General features: G+C 39.6%; 1 protein-coding gene across 3 annotated transcripts in view; it reads left to right on the forward strand.

The window, feature by feature from the left end:
• The window catches only part of Cep76 (centrosomal protein 76), a 33,640-nt gene extending 14,702 nt beyond the window's left edge, over positions 1-18,938 (forward strand). For 2 of the 3 annotated variants that reach the window (XM_048419063.3, XM_048419061.3), the window contains 5 exons: positions 863-1,051; positions 4,136-4,302; positions 5,524-5,857; positions 10,031-10,248; positions 10,546-11,753. In XM_048419063.3, coding sequence (XP_048275020.1) covers positions 863-1,051; positions 4,136-4,302; positions 5,524-5,857; positions 10,031-10,248; positions 10,546-10,684 — 1,047 coding nt within the window. In that variant the 3' untranslated portion in view covers positions 10,685-11,753. Of the gene's footprint in view, positions 1-862; positions 1,052-4,135; positions 4,303-5,523; positions 5,858-10,030; positions 10,249-10,545; positions 11,754-18,764 lie in introns of those variants that run through there. The other variant, XM_085699776.2, reaches the window with a different exon arrangement.
• The last annotated feature ends 549 nt before the right edge of the window (positions 18,939-19,487 follow it).

Here is a 19,487-nt window from a genome sequence, read left to right on the forward strand (position 1 = left end):
AATAAAATAAAATATAAAATCATAAGATGCATCCTGTGTTTAGAATATATGGTATTTTCCTAAAATGTTTTTCAAATTCTACTTTCAATTGACTATCGTCAATCAGTCAAAACTATTTTAATATTTTGTCTGGATATAAAGTTCTGTGTGATAATATGAAAGATTATTTCATCTTAGATTTAGATCCCTTTCCTTCCTTTAGTCTGCCTGCTGACCCTTTTTCAGAGCCGTTCTTGAGTAGCACAAGCTTTGGAGTCAGATAGCTTAGACCTTAAAAACCCTGGCTTCGGGGCATACCTTTGATCCCAACACTCAGGTGGCAAAGGCAAGTGATCTCTGAGTTCGAGGCCAGCCTGTTCTACAGTGCAAGTTCCAAGATAGCTAGGGCTACACTCCTGTCTTACAAAACAAAACAAAACAAAACAAAATCCTGGGTCCATTGTATAACAGCTGTAGTTTGTTTCATTTATGAAATGAGAGTAAAATAGACTTTATAAGAATTTAAGGGCTGGAGAGATGGCTCAGCGGTTAAGAGCATTGTCTGCTCTTCCGAAGGTCCTGAATTCAATTCCCAGCAACCACATGGTGGCTCACAACCATCTGTAATGAGGTCTGGTGCCCTCTTCTGGACTACAGGCATACATGCAGACAGAATATTGTATACATGATAAAATAAATAAATATTAAAAAAAAAACAAAACAAAAAAGAATTTAAAAGAAGTTAGTAGCCTAGTGCTAGATGCATAGATGCAAGTTATGCACTCAGTAAATAGTGCCCGGAATTATCTACAGTGTAATAGAAAGATGTGACTCTTGGGATGACTAACTTGTTGCAGATAATATTTTCCCCTTCTTCCTCCAGGATGAAAATGGAATAAATAGACCAGTCTGTTCCTATGTTAAACCACTTCGAGCTGGACGGCTTCTGGATACTCCGAGGCAAGCAGCACGATTTGTTAATGTTCTTGGTTATGAACGAGCCCCTGTTATTGGAGGAGGTGGCAAACAGGAGCAGTGGTGCACTCTGCTGGCTTTTCTCTGTAGGAACAAGGTATCATATACACGTAACAAATAGCAGTATCCATTATCATAAGTAGTTTTGATTTTTAGCATGCTTATAAAAGAATTTACTTGAAAACGTACTTATTACCAATTTGAACAAGTCAAATCTTACCACTGTTATCTGTGACATTTACATATCAGCACTTAAATCCTACCATCTTTATTTTTGCATGAAATTCCATTTATTTATTTATTTATTTGTTTGTTTGTTTGTTTTTAGTGTTTTAAAACAGGGTTTCTCTGTAGCTTTGGAACCTGTCCTGGAACTAGCTCTTGTAGACCATGCTGGTCTCGAACTCACAGTGATCCACCTGCCTCTGCCTCCCGAGTGCTGGGGGTTAAAGGTGTGTGCCACCGCCACCCGGTGAAATTTCATATTTAACATAAAGAATGTTATTCCTTTAAGATAGAATCTCAGACCTATTTGTCAGAAACAAAGTCATAGCGCTCAATGTGTTGCTCATGCCTGTGATTCCAGCACTTGGAAAGCTAAGGCAAAAGGTGGTTTCAAGGCCAGTCTGGACAACAGGAAGCTCCAGGCCTGTCTGTGCTATGTAGTGAGACCTTGTAACTATGGGGTTAGCCTAGTGTACATAGCAAGTTCCAGCTCAAGTCTAGGCTGCATAGTGAAACTATCTCAAAAAAGAGCAAAAGTCTTAGCTGGGTAGTGGTGGTACAGGCCTTTAATCCCAACAACACTCGAGAGGCAGGTGCAGGTAGATTTTTTTTTTAAATTCGGAACCAGCCTGGTCTACAGAGTGAGTTCCAGAACAGCTAGGACTACACAGAGAAACCCTGTCTCAAAAAAACAAAAAAAAAAAAATAAAGGAGCAAAAATCTATAAACAATAATTATGAGAGAAATTCTTGGATTTCATGGTATTCATTTTTCTTCACTGTGTATTGGTGTTTTGCCTGCATGTTTTTATGTGCATGACATGTATGTAGTATTTACAGAGGCCAGAAGAGGGCATCAAATTCCCTGGAAGTGACATTAGAGAACCCAAGTCCTCTGGACTAGCAGCCAGGGCTCTTAACTGCTGAACCAATAAACTTTTAATGGTTTCAGTAGTTTAACTTAGAATATGGGATGATTCCTAATCTTCTAAACTCTAAAAATGTTACTAATATAGTGCACAAGTAAGACTGCTTTTACCATTTACTGTCAGTGAAACTGGAGCAGACAAGTTTCTTCCCCTGCTGCTGTCTTATAATCATTTTGTTGGTGGTCGTGTAAATAGATTGTACAGTCACCAAGGACAGTTCATACAGCAGAGGAAACATTTGAGTAAGAGGTTGATTTGTCAGTTGGAAAGGTTTGTTTTTTGTTTTTCTTGGTTTGCTTTTTATTTTGTAATGTTTTTGAGACAGGATTTCTCTATGTAGTCCTAACTGTCCTGGAACTAGCTCTGTAGACCAGACTAGCTTTGAACTTACAGAGATCCACCAGCCTCTGCCCCTGAGTACTGGGACTAAAAGGCATGCGCCTTACTGCCAAATCCCCAAAACAAGAACTCCACCTTTCTACCCACCTTATTTCTAAAGGTTTCCAAATAAAGGACTTAAATTTTGGTATGTATCGGGGGGGGGGGGGGAGAAAGAACTCAATTGCAACTCATAAAAACACTTAAACTTGGGCTGAAGAGATGGCTCAGAGGTTAAGAGCACTGACTGCCCTTCCAGAGGTCCTGAGTTCAATTCCCAGCAACCACATGGTGGCTCACAGCCATCTGTAATGAGATCTGGTGCCCTCTTCTGTCCAGCAAGCACGCAGACAGACAGAACACTGTATATATAATAAATAAATAAATAAATAATAAATCTTTAAGAAAAAATACTTAAACTTTAACTGAAAGTGTCAAGTGAATTTTATGTTATGTTCGTAACAAAAGCACCAAAAAAAATGCTTAGATGGATTCTTCCATCCATCCATAAGTATGAAAGGGCTTCTCTGTATAGTCCTAGCTGTTCTGGAACTCACTCTGTAGACCAGACTGGAACTAAATACATGAGTCCCCACACCTTGCTTGCTTTGAAATCTTTGATATTATAAATGAACTTTTGCATTAAATGCCTTTTAAATTTTATTTTTGAGTTTTGTTTTTATGACAAAAATCTTAGTAAAAAAAAATACTGGGTCTAAAGGTTTCTATTAAACAGTGTGATACGGGTATAGCTCAATAGGAGAGCAGCCCTGGGTTCAGTCTACAACATTGCAAAAAAAGGTTTGTGGGATGGGGAAGGAAATTATAACCATAGAACCAGAATATAAATTTTAAGGGAAAATATATAATTCTTAATTTTCACATTCAATCATTGTTTTTGCATGTTACCTATAATCTTTTTATACTTAAAATATCTGTATATACAAACATAATATATGCCTATAGTGTGTGGCCTGAAATGAACTTCTGATCCACCTCCTGTGTGCTGGGATTATAGACATGCACCTTCATGGCCTGCTTATGGTGTGCTAGAGACCGAACCCAGGCTTTGTGCATGTGAGGCACTCACTCTATCAACTCAGTTTTATAAGATATTTAAGTTGTAAAAGTAGTATACTAAGGGATGGCCATGGTGACACATGCCTGTGAGTGACCCGAGCATCTGGCAGAGACAAGAGATCACTGCAAGTTAAAGGCCATATTTTGCCATGTAGTGAGAACCTATGTGAAAACTAAACCAAAGACAGTAACATAGCAGAGAGAATATGGACAATGGATGGGAAATTATCTTTAATTTATCTTAATAATAAACATTTTACTATTAATTGTTCTTTTAAGCATTTTTTTCTATCCTAAAATCATATGCATGTACTGTTAGAGTTCATTTGCTTAATTTGAGCATTTTTTGTTTATTTACATTTCCTTCTGAAATATTTTTCAGCTTGCTTATTCATGCCCTTTATCTTTTAAATGTTCCTTGTAATTTAGAATCTTTTCACATTGACGTATTTTCTCCTTGCTTCAAATTAACATTGGACTAATAGTTAAACTTGAAACTTTTTATTGTTGTTTTTAGTTATTTAATGCAGCTGTGGATACATACTAATCTTACTTGACTTTACCTTCTAGGGTGATTGTGAAGACCATGCCAACCTGCTGTGCAGCCTTCTTCTTGGATATGGACTGGAGGCTTTTGTCTGTGTGGGGACCAAGGCTAAGGGGGCACCTCACGCATGGGTTATGACTTGTGGAACTGATGGGACCATCACGTTTTGGGAGAGTTTAACAGGGCACAGGTTAGTCAAATGCACAGGGATAGTCAAATGCACATCTAGGGCCAGTGAGTTGATTCTAAACGGCTGTCCTCTGGCTTCTACTTGTGTTGCTACAGCATGTGTGTATTCACACATTGACATCATACATGATAATAGAGAAGCTCTTAAACATTAAAGAAAACACAGGTGTAATTGGGCTGGGGATCAAACCCGAGGCCTTGAATTTATTTGTTTATTGATTCAAAGTGTTGGGGGTCAGAAGACAATGTGCGGAACTGATTTCTTCTACCATGTGGGCCCTGAAGCTCAAACTCAGGACAAGAGGCTTGGCAGCAAGCATCTTTATCCACTGAGCCATCTTGAAATTATATAAGTTTTGCTTGTTTGGCTGGTACTCTAAATTTACAGACTTTTTTACTTAATGTAACTAAGTAAATGACCTTTAAGAAAATGCTATGTACTTCTAAAATATTCTTTATTATCATGATATTAGGAAATATATATTGGATAATCACACCTAATAATATATAATTGTTTTAATTATTATATTCTCTAGGATAAACTTCCTTGATCTTCATCATAGACATAGAACATTTTCCCTTTTTTTCTATTTTTTTCATCTGTTTGTTTGTTTGTTTGTTTGTTTGTTTTGAGACAGGGTTTCTTTGTGTAGCCTTGGCTATTGTGGAACTCACTGTGTAGACCAGACTGGCCTCGAACTCAGGGATTCATAACTTTGATTTTTCTAAAGGTGTACCATGCAGATAAGGTAGAGTAATTGAGCTGAAGAGATAGCTCAGTGGTGTGCTTGCTAGTCAAGCATGAATTCAGACCTACAGAACTCATGTAAAACCCGAGTGTGGACATGTGCTGTAATCCCCAGATGTTGGGTAGGGAGCCAGAAGGGTCCTAAGCATGTAGAGACAATCTAGTCTATCCAGAGCTGTGAGCTCTGGGTTCAAGGAAAAACCCCATCTTTAAAAACAAGGAAAAAAAATAGATAGCTATGCAATATCAGCCTCTGGCCTCTTCATGCGCAAATATGAGCAAGTGAGTAAACACTCCCAGTCATCAGATTGCGACAATGCAGAGAGCAAAAGCATGGGCCAAACTTGAGTCTTGGCAAGTAATTACAGCATCGTTTTGGTTGTTTTGTTTTGTTTTGTTTTGTTTGTGGCTTAGTATAATAATTGCCTTTATAATTTTTAAATTCTCATCATATAAAATTATGATGTCTTTTAGGTACATCCACAAGCCTACTAATCCTGATGGACCTCCACTTGCTGAACAGCCCAAACCATTGTACCCCTATCGAACAATTGGTTGTGTTTTCAATCATCAGATGTTCCTGGGGAACTGTCAACCCTCGGATGCAGTAGAGACCTGCATATTTGATTTGAATGATGAGTCCAAGTGGAAACCCATGAGTGAAGAAGCAATTAAGTCTGTGTGTGCTCCAGGGGCCACCACGTCTCTCCCTCCCTTCCCACCTCTGTGTGCATCCACGATTGACGCCTCAGTCACAAGCAATGAAATCGAAATGCAGCTGAGACTCCTAGTGTCAGAGCACAGAAAGGTGACCAACAGAATTAGTTGTAGCTTCATACTTTTGTTGTGTTTAAATTTCTTTCTAATTTATTTTTTGAGGTTTTTTTTGTGGGGGGAGGGGTTCAAGACAGGGATTCCCTGTGTAGCATTGTCTGTCTTTGAACTTGATCTGTAGACCAGGCTGGCCTCAAACTCACAAAGATCCACCTGCCTCTGCCTCCTGGATGCTGGGATTAAAGGTGTGTGCCACCATGCCTGGCTAGAATTATTATTTTATGTATATGAGTATTTTGCTTGTAGGTATGTATGTGTGGCACTTGCATGCCTGGTGCCCAGTCCAAAGCGACTTTCTACATCCCGTGAGACTGGATTCACGGATAATTACAAGCTGCCATGTGGTTACTGGGAATTGGACTGTCTTCTGCAAGAGTAACAAGTCCTCTTAACCACTGAGCCAGCTATCCAGCCCAACTTTTTTTTTTCCTTAAGTGTGTTCAATACCAGTAGTCACTCATTATTCTAGTTCCTGTTTTTATGGAAATTATTGCGGTGGAAATCACGGGACATAGTTGTGAGACTTTGCCAAATGGAAAGATAGGGTAGTAGCTAAGAACATTTCTTGCTGTTCCGGAGGACCCAGGTTCAGATCTTAGCACCCATGTCCAGGGGCTCTCAGCCTATCACTCCATTTCTAGGGACTCTGACAAATCTGCCAAACCTTTAAAGTTATTACTTCCTCCTAGGTTCAAGAATTAGAGATTTGTTCACATTCTTCAGTCAGACTGTGGTTGAATGTCACTGTTTGGATTTCCTATTTGTGAAATGGTTTCTTCAGTTAACCAATACATTTTTAAAAGTTTTGTTAATTTCCTTTTGTCCCCACCCCTAGGCTTTTTTCTTTTTAAGATTTATATATTTTATGTGACAGTTTTTACCTGCATGTATATATGTACACCAGAAGTGTGCTTAATGCCTGCAGCGATCAAAAGAAGGCATCGGATTCCCATGAGAGTAAACAGGGAGCTGTAAACTGCCATGTGAGTGCTAGGAATTGAAACTTGGTCTTCCAGAAGAACCACAAATACTATAACTACTGAGTGACCTCTCCAGCCCTGTTCTTGTGTACTGTTCCACATGGGTTGACATAAAATTATATCCTCATTCTAGCTTTAATTTGTATTCCTTTAATAATAGAATCAGATGTCTTGTTTATTAGCTGTGTAGATATCCTTTAAAAAAGGGTGTTAAAGACAAGATGGCACTGATTAAAAGGATGAGATTAGCATGTTTTATGTTTTTGAAAATTTATTTATTTTGAGACAAAATGTCACTTTGCTCTAGCTGGCCTGGAACTCATCGAGTAGACCAAACTGTCCTTGAACCCAGCACTTCTTCCAGTGCACCACCACTAGTGAGATTAACATATTTTAAGAATTTCCCTTAAGCTAGGAGTTGTAGTCCAATGGTAGAGTGTTTGTTTAGCATGTGCAAAGTCCCCAGGATTGCACATGCACACATATACTGCCCAAACTTGACACTTTGACATTTATCAAAAAAACTGTTAGGAGACCAAAGCCTTAGAGTAGTAAGTTATTTGTAATTCACAGCCAACAAGGGACTGAAATCTAAAATTTTTAGAAAAATGTATTTCTAGTGTACCTTTGGTATTTTTAAAATCCTGTTCTTGGAGAAACTTTCCTTATTTTCCTAAAACTGTCAAAGGCAAACTGGTTCATTATATTCTCTGGACTTCCAATCACTGATAGCTTTGGCCTAGCATATTCCTTGCTCATCAGCTCATAAAGCATTTACGTGTTTCCAGCATCGAGCTGATGGGGAAACTACTAATTACACGGCTCAGATGAAAGTTCCTCCTTGTTTTCTCCTTCTCTCACGTTGCCTGGTAATAGAACAGATGAGGACAATATTTTATTGTACTATAAGCTTGTTTTCAACACAGTCCTGTGGTTTCACCATGGTGTTCTGGTATTACGTATGAGAACTGACATAGCTAATCAGTACCTGTTAGTAATCAGGGAAATATAAATTAAGGTCAGAATGAGGGTATCATTTCCCATTGACTTGTAGCTGAAATCAGTGTCATTAGCTAAAGTCAGTAGCACCTGTAACCCGTTAGGGGACTGTGGCAGGGAAAGGGTTAAGTTGATTCAGGCCTTTGAGACTCCTTTACAACAGCTAGAACCCTGAGTGGATGACAGGAGACTGTCATGATCAGTAATCACAGAATGAAAATATTTAGAATTCTAAGATACTTTTGATATTTGTACTTAAAGGTTTTTGCTTAGTTTATATATTAGTAGTTCACTTGTCTTTACAGATGAAATCATAATTGTCTTGAACATTCATAGAAATGTGTGTTTTAAGTTTTCTGTCAGCTGGTAGGTAGCATATTGTCTTTACCTTTTTAAAAAAATTTTTAGATTTATTTATTTTTTGTGTATGAGTATTTGCCTGCATGCCTAGTATCCACGACTTTCAGAAAGGGCTTGTGATCCCTTGGAACTGGAGTTACAGATGATTGTGAATCGCCATGTGGGTGCTGGGAATAGAACCCTGGATCTCTGTAAGAGCAACAAGTGCTCTTAACTGTTGAGCCAACTTTCCAGCCCTGTCTTTACCTTTTAATCTCTTATAGTGTAGAAGATAGTGCCTTTTAGGATCAGTGTTCAGGAAAATTCAATTGATTTATTGACTTTGTCCCCTATTGTAGGTGAATTTATGCAGATTGTCTTACTAAACTTTTTGAGGGGTAAGGGGGACAGAACAGTTTTTTTTGTTTTGTTTTGTTTTTTTCCCCTGGCCTCAAACTTTCTCTGTAGCTGATCCTCCTGCATCCACCTCCTGTGTATTGAGATTACAGGTGTGCACCTTCACACCTAGTTTTATGTAGTTCTAGCAATTGAACTCAGGGCTCCAAGCCTTACCAAGCAATTTAAATGAAATATAATCTCAAAGTTTATTGACATATGTCTTCTATATTAGGATGATTATGTGTATTCTGTCTAATTGGTATTTATTTTGTAGTTTTGAACTTTATACATGCTAGATAAATCATTCTATTGAATGATTTTTAGTTATTCCTAAGAATTAGAACATAATAACATCCTCTTATTTTTATTATTGTTCATCCCTAGAATAATTAATAGTAAACTGAGAAATTATGATACCTTAAAAAACTTCTTAATACAAAAAATTGAAATAACCCCATGTATCTTATTGGATCACCATGACTTAGAATTCAATAGCAACACTAACTTCAGAAAGCCCACAAACACGGAATTAAACAGTGCTCACCTGAATCACCAATGGGTCAAGGAAGAAATAAAGGAAATAATTAAAGACTTCCTAAAATTCAACAAAAATGACCACACAGCATACCCAAATTTATGAAGCACAATGAAAGCAGTGTTATCCCACAGAACCTTGACAACAAAGAGAACCCTAAGAGAGACATACATTGATCTAATCTACATAGGAAGTAGAAAAAGCATGGGATCATGGGAGAGTGTAGAAGGGCAGGGAAGAAGACTGGAGAAAAATACATAGCTTAATTAAAAACAATTTAAAAAATGTAAAGTGCAAAAAAAATTCTCTTCATTTGGACATGATGACAAACACCTTTAATCCTAGCACTTGGGAGACTGAGGTGGGCAGAATTCTGGAGGCCAGCCTGGTCTACATAGCGAATTCTGGGACAGCAAGGGCTATGTAGAAGAAGCCCAGTCTTTAAAGAGAAAACCTGAAAGCTTGGGAGGCAGAACCAGGCAAATCTCTGAGTTCCAGGCCAGTCAGGGCTACATGGCGAGAATTTATCTAAAAACAAACACAGATCTCTTCATCTCAGGTGTGATGGCACATGTCTGCAATCCCAGCACTCAGGAGGCATGAGCAGGAGAATCATTGTAAGTTAGAGGACATCTTTGAAGGCTAGCTAGGCTACAAAGTTAGATTCTGACACACACGCGCGCGCACACACACACACACACACACACACACACACACACACTCAATCCTAGTGTTTGGGAAATGAATTTGAGGCCAACCTGGTCTACAGAGTGATTTCTAGAGCAACCAGGGCTACACAGAGAAACAGTTTGGGGGGAAAAAAGCAGTAGAAAGTACATTTTTATGTACTTGGTTTTTAAGATCCTAATATTTTTCACTATTTTAATTGTTACAGGACCTTGGCCTCACTACTGTTTGGGAGGATCAGCTTTCCTATCTTTTATCACCAGCTTTGGCTTCATATGAATTTGAGCGAACAACAAGCATATCTGCAGGCAATGAAGAATTTCAGGATGCTATCAGGAGGGCTGTACCTGATGGCCACACATTTAAAGGGTTTCCAATACATTTTGTGTATAGAAACGCAAGGCGTGCATTCGCCACTTGTCTTCGGTAAGGGTTTTATGGATTCATAATGAAGAAATTTATGAATTCAGCCCGGTGCATTCCTTTAATCCCAGCACTCAGGAGGCAGAGGCAGGTAGATCTCTGTGAGTTCTAGGCCAGCCTGGTCTACAGAGTGAGCTCCAGGACAGCCAGAGCTACACAGAGAAACTGCCTTGGAAAACAAAATAAACAAAAGGAATCTAGAAAGGCAGTTATTCTGATAATTGCTAGGAGTGACAGCATACATACACGGGAGAGTGTCTACAGTGACTTTCTCTTTAAACACATTTTCTTTTTATATAGGTCTCCTTTTTGCGAAGAAATAATCTGTTGTCGTGGAGATCAGGTGCGACTGGCAGTTCGCGTTCGAGTGTTTACCTACCCTGAATCTGCATGTGCTGTTTGGATCATGTTTGCTTGTAAATATCGCTCAGTATTATAGGACTAACATTTCCTAAGAATTACTCCTTTGTTTTATTAGAATGGTATATGACTAGCTGTGTGAAGGTTTCTTAATGTAAATTCAGTCTCTGACTTTTGATGTCAATGTTTTGTATAGATCTGACTGATAATGTTTTAAAATATCATGTATGTACTTAAAAATTAAGTATAAAAAGTTTGTATTGAATTTAGTATAAATTAAGTGTATAATAATGATACTTTCTTTTGAGGGACTCAGTTTGACTGTGAATATAAGATGTTTACATTCATAAGTAAAGAGATTTGTCTAGTGATTTAAGCCACAGTTAAATCAAAATTATCATTATTTTTCATAAATAAAAGATTATTTTACACAAATTAGGAGAAGTTAACTTCATAATATCTTATTTATTACATAGGTGAAAATATATTTTGCTGAATTAGTATTTTTGTGGTTTACTCATGACATTAGTTAGGGATATTTGAGGCTTTCCAGAAGTTTTTGTGAAGACTTTGATGTAAGAAAAAGGGCCAAGTGTGGTGGCACAGGCTTTTAATTCCACAAGAGGCCAGCCTGGTCTACATAGCAAGTTCCAGGCCAGTTAGGGCTATACAGTGAAAACCTATCTCAAAAAAAAAGTAGTATCAAAAAAGCATAAATATTAATAACAAATCTCATATGAGTATGTGGGAGTGTACATAATTTATTGATATTATTAAAATGAATTGAGCACTTTAGAAAATACTAATTACACTTCCTAGTTACAAAGTGATTTGACTTTCTCTCAGGAACTAATGATAAATTTGTCAAGTTTGACTGTCCATTCTTCTGTGCAGAAGGTTCTTGTTTTGTTTTTATGATGATAGAAACCTAGGGCTTCCTACATGCTAGGCAAACACTACCAGTGAGCTATACCCACAGTATCTCACTATATAGCCTTTGCTGGCCTGCCTCTGTGTGCAGTTTCTTAGTTTAGTTTCTTTACCCATTGGTTGTCTTAAGATATAAGTGTATGCTAGTTCACTATCCAAATTATTTATTCTTTTCATTACCTACTGTTGGAAATAAAATAACTTTATTTATTTATTTATTTTTGGATATCTGACTTTTTTTATATTGACTTCGTGTGTGTGTGTGTGTGTGTGTGTGTGTGTGAGAGAGAGAGAGAGAGAGAGAGAGAGAGAGAGAGAGAGAGAGGTGGTGTGTCAGAGTAGGTGAAATCAGGAGAACTTTCAGGAGTAGGTGCTGTCTTCCATGCTGGAGAGTGAGTGGACTCAGGTCATCAGACCTGACAGCAAGTAAGTGCCTCTACCTGCTGAGCCACCTCACTGGTCTAAAGCTTGTTGAAATTATTTGAAATTATAATGTAAAGATTCTGTGCCGGGCAGTGATGGAACACCTTTAATGCCAGCACTTAGGAGGCAGGGGACAGTAAATCTCTGTGAACTCAGGGCTAGCCGGGACTATAAAGCCAGGTCCAGGACAGCCAGAGCTGCACAGAGAAACTCTGTCTTGAAAAATAAAACAAGGCTGGGTGGTGGTGATGTGTGCCTTTAATCCCAGCACTCGAGAGGCAGAGGCAGGCGGATCTCTGTAGAGTTCGAGACCAGCCTGGTGTACAGAGCAAGTTCTGGAACAGGCTCCAAAACTACAGAGAAACCCTGTTTGGGGTGAGGGAAGACTTCTTTTTGTGTCTCTTATCCAGGAACTAGCTCTTGTAGACGAGACTGGCCTTGAAGTCACGGAGATCTGCCTGCCTCTGCCTCCCAAGCTCTGGGATTAAAGGCATGCGTCACCACTGCCTGGTGAAAGGTCTTAAAACTTAAAAAATGACTTTACCTTATTTTTAGAAGTCTAAAAATATTCTCCCCTCACTTTTACCTCTTGTAAAACTGACATGGCTTTAAAGAATTAATCTGTTACCAGAATTACACATGAAGCCATCAACAGAAAATTGCTCGTAATGTATTAAGATCAAAGCTATTTCATTAGGTTGGGCCTCTTGCCTTCCTATATATTAATACATTTATTTCAGCATGCTTTGCTATAAATTCTATAATAATTTTTTTTTTACTTAATAAGAGTCTGTTTAAGAGCACTTGCTGCTTTTCCAGAGGACCTGAGTTAAATTCCCCGCACCCACATTGTAATGATCTGTTCTGTCTTTTTAAGAGACAAGCCATGCCCACCCCCTCCTCTGTCCACTGAGGCAGGCTGATCTTCAGCTTACAGCCTGAGTTCCTTCTTTTTTTCCATTTCCCTCTCGAAGAGGCATCTTCTGCCTCTCCCTACTTCTCCCCTTTCCCCTTCTCTCTCCCTTCTCTCTCTTTCTCTCTCTCTCTCTCTCTCTCTCTCTCTTCTCTCTCTCTCTCTGCTCTTCTCCCCTTCTCCCTTCCCCCTCCATAACCCACTGAATAAAATTCATCCTCACTCTGCATGGTGTGCCAATTCATGTCTCTGTCTCTTGCTGTCGCTGCATGTCTCCCTGCCCCGGACGAGCCGCCTTCGGAGACCTGTGGCGTGGTCTCATGACATGCCCATCTGTCTGTCTCTCCTTGTGGCCTGCTGTAGCCACATGGGGAACTGTGCTGTCCCTGCCTGAGACTGACTGCTCTCTGGACCCGCTGCCTGCCGCCACATGGCCCACTGCTGCCACTCGGGAACCTACAGTTTTTACCACTGCAGCTGCCAGGGATCCGGGGATCCTGCAGCTTTTTTATTAATCCACTACACGCATGGCAGCTCACAACTGTAACTCCAGTGACGGGGCCTGAAACCTTCATAAAGACAGGCAGGCTTGCAGGCAAAATACCAATGCACATTTTTTAAAAAGATGGTTATATGGTTAAATCACTGATCAGTAGAATGCTTGTGCTAATTTGTGTGTTGTGTCTTAGTTACCTTTCCTGTCCCTGGGATAAAGTGCCATGACAAAAGCAACTTAAGGGAGAAAGATTTTTTTTTGGCCCTAGTTGGAGGTTGCACTCAGTTATGGTGGTAGAACTTGAAGCAATGGTTCGCGTAGCAACCACAGTCAAGAAAGAGAGGGATCCAAGCCCTTCCCCTAACTGCTCACAGGTAAGCCTGAAGGCTTGCCTCCTAGGCTGTGGTTCCAGATCCTGTGATACCAGCCAACCATTGGTGTGTTCCTTTGTTGTTTTTCTGTTTGTTTTTTAAATAGGGTTTCTGTGTGTAGTCCTGGCTGTCCTGGCACTCACAGAGATCCACCTGCCTCTGACTCTGCTATTACCACCCAGCTTTTTTGAATCTTCTGAGAGACAGGGTCTTTTTATAGAGCTGTTGCTGGTCTCACACTGAAGGCAGTTCTCCTGATTCAGTCTCCCACGCGCTAGAACCACAGCTGTTGATGACCACACCCAGCAGTAAGTTTCACCTTTTAAAACTGGGAGCTGAGCGGTAGTGGCGAATTCCTTTAATTCCAGCACTTGGGACGCAAGAGGCAGGTCTCTGACCGGTCTACAGAGCTGGTTCAAGGACAGCCAGAGATACACAGAGAAGCCCTGTCTTGAAAAAAAGACTAATCATATGTATTTCTGTTTATTTCACATGCCACCCCTCCAGTCCCTGAGGTCCACATTTTTACTGCCTAATAAAGTTTGTGTTCAAGTGCAGGCTTATATTTGAAAAGAAAGTTGTTACTAAGATCTTTTTTGAAGCAGGGTGGACTCTAACTCACCTTGAGCTCATAATTCTCTGAGATTTCAGGCACGTCTGAAACCTAAATGAAACCTAAAAATCTGAAGATACTAGTTATGAACCTTCAATTATGTAAACTCAGAAACCCATTCTAGTCTCATGCCTGCCAAGAACTGAAAAACAAAACAAAAAGCCCTCAAATTATATTATGGTTTAAATTGATCTTTTTTTTTCAATGACTCTAAGATAACAATTTCACATTTTAAGTAGATAAATGCAGAAATTAGTTGTATTTTTAATGTCTCCCTAATTTTTGTAACAATGAAAGTAATATACTCTCCAATAGTTTTTATCTGATAAACAGATTTTCTAGACTATCTTAAAATAGCTAAACATATAAAGAAGACATCATGTTTTGAAGTTTTTTTTTTTAACATACTGTTAATATAGCACAGTACAGTTAAATCACAAGTTCGTGCATAATAAATGCTGGTTTTTTTGTTTGTGTTTTTTTTTGTTTTTTTTTTGTTGTTTTTTGTTTTGATAAAGGGTGTCTTTGTGTAGCCCTGGCTGCCCTGGAACTTAATTTGTAGACCAGACTGTCCTAGAACTCACAGAGATCCCCCTGCCTCTGTCTCTTGAGTGCTAGGATTAAAGGCATGCACCACCACTGCCCAACCCTAAACACTTTTATTTACTGGAGTTTTGTATTTTCTTCTGAGATTTTGTTGGTATATGCCTTATAATTATATTTGATTTATACTTGACATATGATGGATACATTTGGAGCCTATTTTCATATGACTTAACACAATGTTTGAGTCAAATGAAGTATCGACTTTATGTTTACAGAATTATCTTTGTGTATGTGTGTATGCTTGCTTGTCTGCATGTGCACTGTTTATGCTGTGCCCTCAGGCCAGATGAGAGTGTCCTCAGTACAAAACACTTGAATGTTTACAAAAAGCAATATAATTTTTTTTCTGTCGTTTATAGTTGGGACGGAAGAATCTGTTGCCAAATCTACAGCTGCACAGATACGCGTTCTCTTCTCAGCTCTAAGTTTTCAGTGAACTGTATAAGGTGTGGACTGAGGGTACAAGTGCAATGGCACTATTTGTTTTAGAAAGTTTCCTCCTTAGGTGGGCAGTGGTGGTGCACACCTTTAATACCAGCACTTGGGAGGCAGAGACAGGTGACTCTGAGTTCCAGGCCAGCCTGGTCTACAAAGGGAGTTTCAGGACAGTCAGGGCTGTTACACAGAGAAACCCTGTCTTTGATGGCAGAAGTTACAAAATGGTCCCACACTAGTTCTGAATTACATATAATAAAGGGTTATTTATTTAGGAGAGACTCACAGATCACTGTCCTAGATCACAGTCCTCTGCACCAACGGGGAACAGGAACAAAGTCTAGCAACCAGAAGCAAGAGAGCCACAGCATGCTTTACAGCTGCATTTATATGAGACCACGCCCAAGTGGGCTGGTATCTTAAAGGCTATTGGCCAAAGGAGCTCCCACCACATGTCTTGAAAAACAAACAAAAAAAACCAGCAAAAAATATTATTTAACCATAGATGTACACATTTTTTTCTTAAGTCGCACTTCTCTTCCTATTATGCTAATATCACACTTTAAAAAAATAAAAGCAATCTCATTAATGTAGCACAATTGGCCTGGGACTCATTAACTAAACCAGACTGGCTTGGAACTTGCTTCAGTTCCAAGTGCTAGGATTACAGGCGTGCCACCACACCCAGTTTGTGACAGTTATTTTTTGAGGCAGTGTCTCACATAAGCCAGGTTGGCATTAAATTCATTCTGGTAGCGGAGGGTTACTGAATTGCTGGTCCTCCGGACTCTGCCTCCTGAGTCCCAGGATTACAGAGGCGTGCCACCACACTCCGTTGTATGTAGTAGTGGAAATCAAACCTAGAGCTTTGTGCCTTCTCTTTACCCACGGAGCTACACCCCTAGCACACACAATTTTTTTTGTTTTGTTTTGGTTTTTCAAGATAGGGTTTCGCTGTGTTACACTCCTGGCTGTCCTGGCATTAGTTCTTGTAGACTAGGTTAGCCCCGAACTCACAGAGATCTGCCTGCCTCTGCCTCCTGAGTGCTGGGATTAAAGGCGTGCACCACCACTGCTTGGCTGTGCATATACATTTTTATTACTGTTTCCTTAAAGTTCTGAGCTTGGGAAAGTGTGGATTCACAATCTTGTTCTTTTCCAAGACCACTCAGATTATGGGTGTCTTGAGATTCCATATAAGTTTTAGAACCAAGCTGAGCGATGGTGTGCGCATACCTTTAATCCTAGCACCTGGGAGGCAGAGGCAGGAGGATCTCTGAATTCGAGTCCACCCTGGTTTACAGAGCAAGTTCCAGGACAGGCTCCAAAGCTACAGAGAAATCCTGTCTCGAGAAACAAAAATCAAACAAACAAAAATTTTAGAACCAGATTTTTAGTTTATATATATATTTTTTTTTAAAAAAAGCAAGCTGATGGAGAGGGGCAGGTAGAGGGGAGAAAGTCAGTTGGCCTTCTAATGGTTCACTTGGAATGTGTGGGTCACTTTGGGGAATGTTGTTTTCAGGATCATAGCCTCTTCCATTCTTAAACTTTAAACTGATCCGTGTCTTTGAATCTAAAATGTATCTTAAACAGATGACATATAACTGAATCTTTTTAAAAGCCAGTTGAAAGTCTGTGTGTCTTGATGGGACTGTTAAATACATTCAGACTTGGATTCAGAGGTATATCACATGCTTTGCATGTGGAAGGGTATGTATTAAATTCCTAATACCCCCCCCCAAGGAAAACACTTTCATTATGATATATTATATTCATTTTTACTGATGTAGTTGTACTTAGGTCTGCTGTTTTACTTTTTATCTTTGTCTAATGCCTATTTTGTTCTTTTATTCCACCTTTGCTACTATTTTATTTTGAGGTTTTTGGTGTCCATGTGTCCTGTGAGCCCCACTGTGATATCTCCTTCCTCAGGATAGAATCTTGCCATGCAGCCCAGATTGCTCTCAAACTTGAGATCTTTCTGCCTCAGCTTCTCCTGTGCTGGGATTACATATGCGCACCCCCAAGGTCCACTTCTTTTTTTCCTGCCTCACCCCCTCTTTTTTCTAATTTATTTATTTTTATTTTATGTGCATCAGTGTTTTGTCTGCATGTATGTATGTATGAGAGTGTAAGATCTTGGAGTTACAGACAACTGTGAGCTGCCATGTGGGTGCTGCTGGGTCCTCTGGAAGAGTAGTCAGTGCTCTTAAGCACTGAGCCATCTCTTCACCCTCCCCGACCCCATTTTTTCTTTTCCCTCACTACTGTCTTCATTTTCTGATGAGTGAGTGATCTGTATCGTGACAAGGACTCTCACCCATGAGCCATCTATCTCCTCAGCCCCAGATCCTTTATAAAAAGTATTTTCAGCCTTAATTATTTTGAGAATCTCTATTTTTTTTAAGACAGATTTTTTTTTTTCTATGGTAGCCTTGGCTGTTCTGGAGCTAGCAATGTAGACCTGGCTGGCCTTGAACTCCCAGGGATCGACTTGCCTTTAATCCACCTGGGCTTAAAGTTACGTTCCACCATGCCAGACTTGAGAATATGTCTTTAGTCGGATGTGGTGGCTCAGACATGTAATCACAGCACTCCAAAGGTTGAGAAAGGAGGATTGCTAAAGTATGTATAGAAGAGAGTCCAATCATTTGTTTGGTACTTGTATTGGTGTATCTGTATGTGCATTTTTTGTGTGTCTGTATATGTATATTTGTGTGTGTGTGTGTGTGTGTGTGCATATGTGTACACATGCATGTAGAGGCCAGAAGTGTAGTTACTGGGGATTAAAATTAGGTTCTCTGCAATAGCAACAAGTGCTCTTAACTGCTGAGCTAGATGTCCAGCCCGAGATACTATTTCCGAACTGTAAATTAGCCTTTATGATAATTCATAATTATTTTTATAGGAATGGGACCAAGTCGATCACGTGGAAAGCAATTACTATGGGAGATGACTATGGTGATGAACCCTAAGTGCCAAAGACTAATCAAGGAAGGATGGACTCATTTTGGGGTTTCAGTTAGTGGTTTGAAATATCAAGTTTACACAATTATAATCGTCTCCTATTGTCGTAGACTTGATAGGAGGAGGGATGAGTGTCAGCCCCAGAGGAAAGAAGCTGATCAGGAGGCCTGGACTCCACTCCCACCCTTTTACTTACTAGCCCTACATTTTGCCCTGTCACTGTCTCTTCCCACTTGTAAGACGGGGATAATAACTACCCTTTTAGTTTTTATAACCGGGGAAAGAAAGCATTAAAAGTCACTACAATATGTGGAATATAATGATTGACATTGGAAACTGAGGTTAGAAGATGAAAAAAAAAACACTGTTATATTTTTTTCCCCTTTTGGTGTACTTTTCCAGGTGAATGTGTCTCTTAGGAGCATTTGTCTGGGAGTGTCTGGGATAAGCCGGGGCTGCACAGATAGACCATGCCCTCCAAAGGCCTCGGAGCAGCCCGGCCTGCATCATGTCCAGAGCATCAAGCATGAAGTACATCTAGTCTACAAAAGTGATAAGTAAATCTAAAAAAAACTCTCAAGGATCCTATTTTTAAAATAAACATTAAAAAAATCAAGGAAAACTAAGATCATATTCTGAGTTACACGTGCCATTTCTTTTACTGGTGTCCTGACACTTTGAAAGTATCTTAAATGTTCAGTTGGGTTGTTTGAACATTTGAAGTATATACAGTCACTTTTAGAAATCCAAATTGATAGCAACTAGAATGAAATAAACATACAGGTGTTTGGACCGTTTGAGACTGAGTTGGAAATAAGAAGCAAAAAGCTGCCCACGAGGGCACAGGGTCCCACAGGGCCTCCACGAGGAGCACGGAGCAGCTAGCAGTCACTCACAAGGGAACCTCATGATGGTGAATGAGTAATGGCGAATCAATCCCACACCAGTTATGTTTTAAAGGGGTATTTATTTTGGGGGGTAAAACTTACATACACCATAAACCGTCAGGAAGGGAGCCTAGTCGCTGAAGCAGGAGCTGGAACCAAGCTCTGGAACCAAGAGTCCGAGCCGAGGCTTACCGCTCTTCTTTTAAAGAGAAATATACCACGCCCCAGTGGGCTGGTA

The sequence above is a fragment of the Myodes glareolus genome, chromosome 13, assembly GCF_982192425.1.
Source record: "Myodes glareolus chromosome 13, mMyoGla1.1, whole genome shotgun sequence".
Classification (NCBI taxonomy): domain Eukaryota; kingdom Metazoa; phylum Chordata; class Mammalia; order Rodentia; family Cricetidae; genus Myodes; species Myodes glareolus.